General features: G+C 45.5%; 1 protein-coding gene across 1 annotated transcript; it reads left to right on the top strand.

Moving 5' to 3' along the window:
• Position 1: 1 nt before the first annotated feature.
• On the top strand, positions 2-12,649 carry LOC130371808 (zinc finger MIZ domain-containing protein 1-like; the record flags this gene model as incomplete). Its single annotated transcript, XM_056577675.1, has 15 exons — positions 2-199; positions 770-1,048; positions 1,355-1,540; positions 2,418-2,498; positions 2,801-2,969; positions 3,418-3,559; positions 3,950-4,160; positions 5,057-5,162; positions 5,512-5,672; positions 5,984-6,051; positions 6,215-6,283; positions 6,582-6,817; positions 7,224-7,381; positions 7,847-8,206; positions 8,631-12,649. Coding segments are annotated over 15 exons (2,532 nt in total), but the record flags the coding sequence as incomplete, so codon positions are not given.
• Positions 12,650-12,685: the final 36 nt, after the last annotated feature.

Genomic DNA, 12,685 nt, shown 5'->3' with positions numbered 1-12,685 from the left:
CCCTGGGGGTCCCAACTCCGGACCAGGGGGCATGGGCATGCCTCCCCACGGCCGGCAGCAGTCGGACTTCGCCCAGCCCGCCGCCGCCGCCGCCGCCGCCGCGGTAGCCGCCGCGGCTGCCACGGCGACCGCCACCGCCACGGCAACCGTAGCCGCCATGCAGGAGACGCAGAACAAGGACATGGGCCAGTACGGACCGGTAAGGAAAGGGCTCAAGCCGCTGTCGCCGTGTTGCCATGACAACTATGAGTCCTGTTAAATATATATTTTTAGGTTACAGCGAGAGAAGTGTATTGATTATGCACCCTGCTCTGCTTCCCTGCAGCTGTGTGTTTTTTTTCGTTGATCACAACAATCTGTACCTCCCTGAAGGTACCACTAAACACTGAGATCAAACCTTACAGTCGACAAGCTTGTGTTTAAATGATTGATGATCAATCATGATGATGACAGGAGCCCATCGAGGTAGAAAATAGCAGAGCAGACGATAAGCACAAAGCCCTCGCCGGCAACCCTCTTCGGTATCGCAAACTGAAAGGGATGGATACTGTGTTGATGAATAGCTCTCCGTGTAGAATTACACTCCAGCAGAGTGGCGATGTACAACCGCACTCAACCCCCATCTGTAGGAACGTCATTTGATGCCAGTGAGAAAAGAATCAGGCTTGACGTTCCTGGGATGTAGTCGGAGGCAGCTCAGTCACGACAGCGGCCCGCGTTCTGAAACACGTTAATACCTGACCGAGACCGCCTGCCTCTCCCCCGCCAGATGAGTTCCACCTTCCAGATGGGACCCAACCAGGCGTACAACAGCCAGTTCATGAACCAGCCGGGTCCCCGGGGCCCGCGGACCCTCTCGGGGAACATGGGCCCGGGCATGAATGCTTCCAACATGGGCGGCCCTCCCATGGGGATGAACCAGCCCAGGGCCCAGGGCATGGGGCCGTTCGGGCCCCACGGCCAGCGGATGCCCCAGCAGCAGGGCTACGCCGGGCCCCGGCCGCAGGGCATGAGCATGCAGGGGATGAAGAGGCCCTACCCGGGGGAGGTGAGCGGATCTGGATTTATTCAACCTTTATTTAACCGGAGGAACGAACACTCATTGAGATTCTGCGTGTATTTCTCCGTGCCCTGGCCGGGGCGTGCAGCGGCAGTCAGCCACACTAGGTTTCACTGAGAGTACAATCAATGAAGAGCTGATAAGAACGGCATCTGAGTCGACCCCAGACACACAACAAGGGGTCTTTTCTTGGAGTACAGATGAAAATACAGTTTCTTCTATTATAACCATCTCTCTCTCTCTCTCTCTCTCTCTCTCTCTCTCCCCCCCCCCCCCCCCCCCCCCCCCCCCCAGCCGAGCTACGGTGGGCAGCAGTACGGACCCAACAACCAGTTCCCCGGTCAGCAGGGTCAGTACCCAGCGCCCAACCCCGCCCAGAGGCCGCTGCCCTCGCCCAACTATCCGGGTCAGAGGATGCCGGGCCAGCAGCTCCAGGGACAGTACCCCCCCCCCAGCGCCGCCATGGGCCAGTACTACAAGGTCAGCCCGCACGCCCGGTCAAATCGACTCCATTTTGTTCTATTTCAGCGGCCCTTAACACGATGACCCCGGCAACACTGGACCACCTTTGACTGCCAGAGTCTGGTTCTTTAGTGTCCAGCTTGTTCCACTGTTCTCCGAGGCCCAGTTTAATTGGACCACAGGGGCCCCCTAGTTGAGTCAGGTAGATAAACACAGGTAGCTAATCACAGGTAGCTAGTCACAGGTAGCTAATCACAGGTGGCTAATCACAGGTAGCTAATCACAGGTGGCTAATCAAAGTGCCAGAAAAAATCGAGTTATACGTGTGTTTTGTCGACAATCTAATCTTGTTTCGTTGTCACTGGCACTGGTTTTGAATAATCGACGATGTTCGGAACACATTGGTCATCTTTGACAGAAGCTAGGCTTCTGGAACTCTGCAAATCAATGGCAGCAACCACAGGGAAGGAAGGGAGCAGTGACTCACTGATATGCTCTTGTAAATACAGTGAGTCAGTCTGCTCTCGTAAATAAAGCGCAGTTGTCAGACCTATAAAGGAGTAAGAGCAAACAGAGGCATTGTGAGGCATAGATAGTCCTCACTTTAGATGAGCTCTCACAAAATACTTAACTAATGCTTTCTAATTACCTGAACTTATCATGAAATGCAGTGTTATACAATTTTATAATGCATTAGTAACAAATTGTAAATAGTTTGTCAATCATCAACCAAGCTTTATAAGTGATCTGATAGACCATTATCTTACTTATTGTTTATAACTAATTATGACCTGCTTACCAATGAGTATGCATGTTTTTTAACCCAATCACACCCATGAATAGACAAGTTTTGGTATTTTTCTTGACGTTTTTCATGTTTACTCCCCATTAACAGCAAGAGCCAGGGTTCAACGGCCAGTCGAATAACTTCTCTGGGAGTGGTGGATACCAGTACAACCAGGGAAACATGAACGGGGTAGGTTTAATCTCGTATTTCCACAGATAAAATGTTGGTTAAATGATGCAGAGTACTCTCGAGAATATGAAGTGGAGGAAAGACGCCCATAATGTTTAGGCCTACCCATAGTAGCAAGCTACTGTACAGGACACGTTTGCTCGTTCCTTGACAACAGTACAGTCAAAGTCCAGTTGCGAATCTAGTGTTGGCGGATCCGAATAAGTTATTCGGCGCTGCCTTGCAGCCTCACCATGACAGCATTACAACCTCTCATGTGATATTGCTAAATTCATAACTGACCATGGATCTCCTGTCCGCAGCCTCCCAGGCCGGTGGGCAACTACCCCCACTCACCCGTCCCGGGAAACCCCACGCCTCCCATGACACCGGGCAGCAACATCCCCCCGTACCTGTCGCCCAACCAGGACGTCAAGCCCCCCTTCCCCCCCGACATCAAACCAAACATCAACGCACTTCCTCCTCCTCCAGGTGAGCCCTCACCTCCCTCTCCCTACACCCCACAGCCCAGTCCCCCAGACCCCAGATGAACTCCATAGTATTCACTTATTCAAGTCAAAAGTTTGAAGTTTAAATGAGTCGCTTTTAAACGGGCAGGTGTCACACATTGTTGGCGAAGCGTTAAATGGTTTTAAATAATGTCCTGCCACTTTCCGATGTAACCCGATATAAAATAATTATATTGTCACCTAATAATTTTGCAAAAGTGCAACCCAGTCTTGAATCGTTTTGAATCGCTTTGCTTAAATATCACCAACCGATGATAGCAAAGCGATGCAGAAATCCTTTTGCTTGCTCCTATCCAACTGAAAAACGAATCACACCGATTATATTGGAAAGTTAGAGGTAGAACCAGTGGAAGTGGACCAGTCTGCCGTCACCTCACCTAACCTGGTGCCTGCCCTCCCCCCGCGCCTAGTGAACCCCAACGAGGAGCTCCGGCTGACCTTCCCGGTGCGGGACGGGGTGGTGCTGGAGCCCTTCAGGCTGGAGCACAACCTGGCCGTCAGCAACCACGTCTTCCACCTGCGGCCCTCCGTGCACCAGACGCTCATGTGGAGGTAACCCCCACACACACGCCCGCACACGCACACAAACACACCCACACACACAATCACTCACTCTGTCTTTCACTTTCTTTCTTTCTTTCTTTTTTTCTTTCTTTCTTTCTCTCTCTCTCTCTCTCTCTCTCTCTCTCTCTCTCTCTCTCTCTCTCTCTCTCTCTCTCTCTCTCTCTCACACTCTCACACTCTCACACTCTCACACTCTCACACTCTCACATTCACACAATCACACATTCTCCCAATATATGTAAAATTCAAATTGAAAATAAATAATAAATAATAAATAAATAAATAATAATAATAATAAAATTGATTTTCAAAAGAAAAGATAAAGTGAAAAGTAGCCTTAATAACTAATAATCCTTGTTGGGTGTGGCGGCTGGGCAGGTCGGACCTGGAGCTACAGTTCAAGTGCTACCACCACGAGGACCGGCAGATGAACACCAACTGGCCCGCCTCGGTGCAGGTCAGCGTCAACGCCACGCCCCTCACCATCGAGAGGGGCGACAACAAGACGTCCCACAAGCCCCTGCACCTCAAGCACGTGTGCCAGCCGGGCAGGAACACCATCCAGATCACCGTCACCGCCTGCTGTTGTGTGAGTAGGAATACCGGGAATACCGCCCCATTGTAGACGGCAACGGGGGAATTCGAGCTCATACCGTCACTAGGGGTTGAACTTCAATTCATTTAAATTCCATTTTATTTGTGTAGCCTTTAATCACCGGTACACTCTGAAAGGGCTTAAAAGGCCAAATGTTTATGACACCCCCCTGACACTAGCCCCCAGGTAGGGGGTGGTCTGTGGTCCGATATACATTAAGATTACAGATGACATCAGGAAGGATGCAAATAGTTTCTCAAAAAAGCAACAACTGGACTTGAGAGTTGCTCTGGGATCTAAAGGGGATGGAGGATTATTGGTTGCACGGTGAATGTTACGATGCCATTGATGAGAATGCTCCGCTTTCACAAGTGAATGACACAACATGATTTCTAAAGAAATTAACCTAGCATGATGAGTAGATGGGGCATCATAACTATCCCCTAGTATGTGGGGAGAGCGTATCTTTTCATGAACAAGTAGATATCGGTTAAATCGCTGTAGCACCACGGTAATTGGTGTTGATGCACAAGGCAATGTCAGTTGCAGTTTTGCAGCATTGAAAAAAAATATAAAATATTCCACAAAACATAACCTAATATTAATGTAATATTATGAACACCGCTGTTCTCGATAAAACAATGAGAATGCCGTGTGTCATGATATGAGTCCCAACCACTAGGTGGCGGCAACTGTACCTATTCTCATACTAACTATGACTACCAGGATTAGATGCATTAGAAGAAGAGACTACAAAGCCGTGCTAGAGTAACGTGCTCACAGAGTATATTCAACAAAGTAATCTCTTCATAAAGTTCAGTGCCTGCTTAATGTAGTAACATTACAGCGTGGATAACACTGACCCCACCTGTGTCCTTCCCCCCCAACAGTCCCACCTGTTTGTGCTCCAGCTGGTCCATCGGCCCTCGGTCCGGTCGGTGCTGCAGGGCCTCCTGAAGAAGAGGCTCCTGCCCGCAGAGCACTGCATCACCAAAGGTACGCACACACACTCCCGCTGCCACAGACACACACTGACACAGACACACACTGACACAGACACACACTGACACAGACACACACTGACATAGGCACGCACTGACGTAGACAGACACTGACGTAGACACACATTGCCAGGTACACACACTGACGTAGACACACGCTGACAGAGACACACACTGACGTAGACACACACTGACGTAGACACACACTGACGTAGACACACATTGACGTAAATGAGGAATAGTACCCTTGCATAAAGTTGACACCTCTAATTAAGCATTTTTTTCTCTCTCTCCCACCATCCCTCCCTCTCCCTCTCTCCCTCACCCTGTCTCTCGCCCTACAGTAAAGAGGAACTTCAGTAGCGTAGCCGCGTCCTCCGGCAACCCCTCGCTCAACGGCGAGGACGGCGTGGAGCAGACGGCCATCAAAGTCTCCCTCAAATGTCCGATCACCTTCCGGCGAATACAGCTTCCTGCACGGGGACACGACTGCAAACACGTCCAGGCACGTCTCAAACACAGGAGAAGACGCATTGCTTCGCGTGCATGAGTTACCCGTTGAAATGTCGGGTTACCTCCGAGTACATTCAGTCGTGGGAGTGGCTTGTGCAAGAGAGTGAAAGCCTGTGAACAGCAACTTGCCTCGCTCAAATATAAAAAAAAGTGTTTGCCAGGAGTCGGACAGAAGGCTTTTTTTTTTTTTATAGTGGGTTGAACTAGCTTAAACAAGCGTTTTTGCATTTCCTTTAAAATACTTGTTTTACCATGGGGAATGTATGTCATGTTAATTTTCTACGTACGTCTGTTTTTTTGCAGTGTTTTGATTTGGAATCCTATTTACAATTGAACTGTGAGAGGGGTACATGGCGATGTCCTGTATGCAAGTAAGTTCTAGTAACCATCATTTACAGTTGAATATATATATTTATATATAACTTGCATATACCGGTACTTGATGTATATAACCTTGAAGTGGAACAATGATGATTGAAGTTCAAGTCCTTCCGATGTTAACACTAAGTGTGTGTGTGTCATTTCTCTTCACAGTAAAACGGCATTGTTAGAAGGACTTGAAGTGGACCAGTACATGTGGGGAATCTTGAATGCCATTCAAAAGTGAGTAAACATTGAAAAGTACAGCAAAAAAACAGCAGAGCAACAGCTCCTTGTGAAATATTCAAATGGCTGCCAAACGCTGTCATTTGCCAGTCATTTAAGCCTATTAAAACCAACGTCTGTTTAATTTTATACTCACTGTAGATCGACTAAAGTGTTTGGTTTACACTCTAAGAGTACTCCTATTTCCAGAGATTCAAAATTCACAAAGACATAAAAATAAAACTAAACCAACTGCTTTGTAGTTCATTAAACTCCCTGGTTAAAACATTGTCTCGTCCCGTTCTCTTTCTTTCAGCTCGGAATTCGAGGAGGTGACCGTGGACCCGACGTGCAGCTGGCGGCCGGTGCCCATCAAGTCGGACATCCACATCAAGGAGGACCCAGACGGACCGATGGCCAAGAGGTTCAAGACCATGAGTCCCAGCCAGATGATCATGCCCAACGTGATGGACATGATAGCCCAGCTAGGGCCCGGGCCCTCGCCCTACCCGCCGCAGCACGGCGGGAACCACAGCGAGTACGGCGGCCAAGGTAAAGGGGGAAGAGGAGTCCTGGACGCAAACTAATGTTTTTTACATTTTTGCCTTTTGAAAATGTAGCACTGTTTAAGGCCTGTATGCTTGTCTGTCTGATTTTGGGAGGGTCCGATTTTTCAAAATGTAATAAATTTGTGTGTTTTGGGAGCGGTAGAGTGGCCATATGTTCTGTAAAAATCATTGAGGTTTACTCGAATACAAACATTACAGGGTCTTTCATTCTAAACATCCGCAACAATCCGGTCATAAGGGTGGGGGGAAAAAGAAGTGAAGAAGACGAAGTGAAGAAGAAATCTTTCCGACAACATAAATATCATTGATTTTATCTGTCCACCTCTGTGCTGTGGCAGGAGTCTGTTCTGAATCAATTTTTATTTTTTCCTCATTTTCTCTATTTCTAGGCTACGGGGGCCACGGAAACTTCGACTTTCCCCACGGCAACCCCGGCAGCACGTCCATGAATGACTTCATGCACGGCCCCCAGCTCTCCCACCCCCCCGACATGCCCGGTAACCTGATGAGCCAGGACAAGCCGCTCTCCCACAACATGCCCGACTCGGTGAGTCCTTCTCGGCCGACGCACTTAGTGCCCCATCAGCTCGTTCCCCGGTGCCTTCTAGATGATTGGACGATGAAGAATTCAAGACGACGGAAACTTTTGTCCTCATATGTCCCCTGAACTTGTCTACCCAGATTAAAACAATGCTGAATGTTTATAACTCAAAATGCTGTAGGTTTCATCTCAGGATTGAGAGAACACAATATGTTTCTGATGTGTTTGTGTGTGTGTGTGTGTGTGTTCTGACCCGGACACAGAAACAGACGTATTATATTTCTCAAAATTCTCCCGAAAATCCATTGTAACGACTGTTAGTCTCTCTATCCCTAATTACTAACCAGCCCATTTTATTGCTTTTTTAGTTATCATCTCATGAACACAATTTTTTGTCCGGTGGATTAACTCCTACCTGGTTTCTATTTGAGTGATTAACACGGCGGCTTTTACTTTGACACTCGCCAACAGATACCTCATCCTGCCAGCACTGACCAATCACACAGCTCCTTGCAGCAGACCCTACAGCACGCCTCTCCGCACCACGGCAACCACCCCCACCAGGGGGGTCCGCAGCTGCACCACGGGGGGCCTCCTCAGCCCTTGCGGCAGCCCCCGCCCTCCCAGCAACAACAACAACAACATCAACAACAATTACAGCAGCAGCAACAGCAGCAGCAACAACAGCAGCAGCAACAACAACAACAACAACAGCATCAACAGCAGCAACAGCCCGGCCCTAACAACCATCCCCACGGCGACCTGTCCTTCAACCCCTCCAACAGCCTAGATAGTGGGTCGGGGTCGGACATGCCAGAACCTTCCTTAGACGTAAGTGTGACGTGGGAGAGAGCGGACCCAGTTGACGTACACGCGGTTCACGGTGCCAGCGGAGATGATGGTTGTCATGGAAGGGTTGTAATCCTAGTCATTACGTGAAGTGACGTAATGATAACCTTTGTCTATGTCGCCCTTATTCATAACATGGTTTTACGAAATGCTTGATGATGAATAAATACGGAATGGAAAGACAGAAACTGAACATGCAAATAATACTGAATAACGATTCAAAGCAAACCGTGGATGAAAAAAAACAAAGAAAAATCCATAAAAATGTTTTTTGAGAGGGATTTAAAAGAAAAGATATTGTCATAGAAAAAGTTGAAAGTGATGAAGCATGCCGGTGTTTTTCCGAACACCTGTGTACTCGATTGAACCCTTGACTAATGCTTTCTCCTGCACCTCCCGCCCACAGCTACTTCCAGAGCTCGCCAACCCAGACGAGCTGTTGTCCTACCTGGACCCCCCCGACCTCCCCAGTAGCAGCAACGACGACCTACTATCGCTCTTCGAAAACAACTGAGGGCGGACTCACACAAACACACACACACAAACACACTCACAGACTGACTGACCCACGCACATCAAATATAAACTTCTTGACTGCCTGGGGTTGAAACAGCCCCCATCGTCCCCCTTCACGCCCAGCTCCCCAAAAAAGCGCAAATGTTTCACAGAACTTGGCAAACACAAAGATGCACTCCCTCTCTCTTCTTCCTCATGTACAGTTTTCAATGGCCAGCGCAGATTGACTGAAAATGGTGTTTTAACTCTTACCGTCACGGCGCTATCGAGAGGGGCCGGCCTCCCTCACTCCTCGCTCCGATACCTTGGAACTGTGCAGCTATGTTAAGTCGATTTTATATACCACACACACACACCGGTGTACGTGTGGACATTAGGAAGGTGTTTTTAGTTGTAGCATTTTTATAATTCATGTTTTGTTTCTTTTCAGATGTAAAAAAAAAGGAATGAATTGTATAAAAGAGAAAAAAATATATGTTAAAAAAAAAAGAAAGCCCTTTCTGGCCAGTGTGAATTCTGTCCGTGTTGTGATTGCCAATTTGAGACAGCCACCGAATATCTACGAAAAAGCTTATTTTCTTGGCTGGTTAGTAGCACGGTTTGTTCCACCATTCATCACTTAAAAGCACAAGAGATTATGGCAATGCAAAAAACTAAAAAACTTTTTTTTTATGAAAGCAACAGGCAGAGCTCCATTTGTGTCTATCCTCAAACATTTATTTGCATCATTTACGAACGTTTTGTAGCTTTTTTTTTTCATTTCATTATTTTGAAAGTGGACGGATGGGAATATGGGAATAATTGGCCCTCAGTTTCCTTCAGTTATTGTCAGTTTTTCTTAACGGTTAATAAAAGAACTTAAACTGAAATCATATCAAAACAACCATACATAAACAACACAACATAATGGAACTCGTGGTGGTCCTGAAGAGGCTAGCATTACGTTAGCTTTAGCGCTACAAAGCGACACACTGAGTGTATTTGTAGGATCCTCTGAATATCCCGCTGAATTTAGTACTTGCTGCCGAAACGTCCGTACAGTATGTCAGCTTCACATCGTCCCGCACTTGCTTATCCCAGCATTTTTTTTCAAGTAAATCTCCCCCTTCATGTTCAATCGTGTGCTGTTATTGTAATCTACAAAGTGCATGTGTGCCAACCCCTGTCCCGTGCTATTCCAAATGGTTAAGATAGTGTTTGTTTTTGTTTTTTTGTTGCCGTTTACTCGGCTCTTAATGTGTCTGTACTTGTTATTATTATATTATTGCTATTATTATAATTATTATTACGTCAGACTAAATTTGTATCATTTATTTAAGACTAACACCGAAGGGACAATGCTGACGTCCGCAGTCATTTGCTGGATGTATACTGTTTGTGTTTGAGGTTGTTGTTGTTTTTTTCCTGTTAGTTTTCACGCTGCAAATTTAAAAAAATCCATAATTCTTAAACTAACTGCTCACCATCACCAAAGTAAGGGGAATGAGAATAAAGATATTTGTGATTGTTTGTTTGTGTGCAATGGTTGTGCCGATGTGTGTGCGTGTGCAGATGTGAGAATGAGTGTGTCTGTGTGTGTGTTTGTGTACAATTGTTTATACAGAGGAGGGATTACTGTTTTCAAAAATACAGGGCAAGCCACAGTCAAGTCATCATCACTACTGTTCAAGGAGAGCTTTCTGAAACAGTATTGGAACTTCTGCCACACCTGTTCAATTTGAACCTTTTCGCAAAGAGTGCTGTTCAGTATGCAAATGTATTATTTTTTGAGAGAAAAAAAAACTATTGTACTGTAAATATTCTTGTGAATATTTTTGTATCATCTCGATAATGTTTGGGCCTTTCCTAGTTGCATCGTCCGAACTCCCTAACCGATCGTCTTGCCCTCATATCCAGCTGAACGCTGACTTAGTTTGTAACCAGTATGGGTCTACTGTATGGGTCCTTCCTAAATCCTGCTTACTGCTAGTCCATACGCCTCATAAGCTACCCCCTGCAGTTCTCTGTGCTCTCCCTGCACCCCTCTACTGGCCATATTCCACTAGTCAGCCACCATCTTGGTTCTGAGCGATTGCTGGGCGGAAGGAACTGAATGCAATTCAGCATTGAGTTCCCTTACCTAGCTAGCTTTAGATCCAAGATGGCCGCTAGAGGACCTGAACGTTGTATACCGCATTCAGTTCCTCTAGCCAGATAGCTTTTAGGTTGAAGATGTCACCATGATGGCCACTGGGTGAATAAGACCCATATTTGTCGTCTTCTGTATTGAACGCTCACCCGTCTTTCCGGAACTAGAAATAAAAAATAAACTGTAAATGACACACGCTCACACAAAAGCAATATTTTCTCACTGTTCCGCTGTGTTTCATTATAAATCAACAACTGGTCTATTTATGGATTTTATGTTAAAGTTATTCAAAATAATTCGATTTTGAAATTGGCTGGCTATTGGTGTATCTTGCAAACCATGTTGGCAGGCAAATGGTATTTTTCATGATATATACCTTTTTTAAAGAACTTCATATTGTTTTAATTTATTTTTATAGGATATGTTTTGTTTCTAAACGTATGACCATTCACTTTTTTCCACCCTGTGTTTTGTTCGGTAAATTATTTTGTACTCATATTTTCCCCCTTTTTTCATGTAAGACTTGAAAACATACAACATCAACTGTATCTGATGTGCTGATGACACACCACAGTTCCATGTTAATCCTGATGTTGAGCACATGAGTTATTTGATGACAAACAAGTGGCATATTGTTTCCATATTTTAACACACACACAGACTGCCATTAATATCCTATTTCAGATTTATTCACCTGCTATCAGAAACGAAAAAACATATATATCAATCCCATGGAGCTATCATTTCACAGTTTGTTCTTTTATACATGTGAGCCAATTTTATGTATCAGACAGACCTACACCCAGAATCTATAGTTGCACAATCACAGCAAAAAGGGAGGGAGGGGGGCGGATGGAATATATAAAAATGAAATAAAATGATGCAAAGAAGAGAGGCACGTCTACCTATCCTGGTCCAGAACAGGTCTACGCAGTCAGTCAATGTCAAATTGGGTCAACGTTTTAGTGATGCCTGTATATATGTAAATGAATATAGAGACACGTGAACAGAAATGTATTCATTTTCCCTGGGAATGTGCATTGTTTCTTCATAATAATAAAAAAAATAAGCTTGCAACCCCTCTATTGGAAGTGGCTGAATATGGAAAATGAAACGTTGTTCGTTATAGTGTCTGTGGATCGTCCTCCCTAAGCGCCCCCCCCCCCCCCCCCCCCCCCCCCCCCCCCTGTAATATATTTTGACAACCCATTACATGTATACATGTAATACTTGGTGTTATACTGTGTCACCTGCGTACTCTTGAGGTGCTACAGCAACCACGAAAATAATTCTAGAGGGAATTATTCTGCAGCGTGAAAGACAGACTTTTTTGGGGGTGGGGGAAGAGAGAAGAGTCCGGAAGATTGTAACCAAATCCATAGTTTGTACAATTTTTTTTATATTATGAGCAGTTGGAATGGAAAAGCAAAATGGTACAATCTAAAGTGATTCATGCAATGTGGCCATTTGTCTCTATGTTTGTACATTTGTATGTACAATCATTTCATATTCTAAACTGGTCAGAAAATAAAGGAACTAATTGTGATTTTTAGTCTTGCTGATCTGTATGTAGTTAGATGATGTGACAACCTAATATTTATCTAATAAATATGTATTCAGATGATACCTGTATGCTGCTGTGTTCTTGTCATTTTTGCGTTTTAAATAAATACAAAATAGTCTTCCACGTGAAAAAGTAGAAAAAGTATAGAGAAAAACAACGTTTGACTTCTGGTCGTATGCACAGTGCTGCAAGTAGCTGCCGTTGTAACATAAATGTTTCAACCATTTCTTCATATCCAGGTAACATTGAGCTG

The sequence above is a fragment of the Gadus chalcogrammus genome, chromosome 18 (genome assembly GCF_026213295.1).
Source record: "Gadus chalcogrammus isolate NIFS_2021 chromosome 18, NIFS_Gcha_1.0, whole genome shotgun sequence".
In the NCBI taxonomy this organism is placed as follows: Eukaryota; Metazoa; Chordata; class Actinopteri; order Gadiformes; family Gadidae; genus Gadus; species Gadus chalcogrammus.
This window is presented reverse-complemented; position numbering and strand designations above follow the sequence as displayed.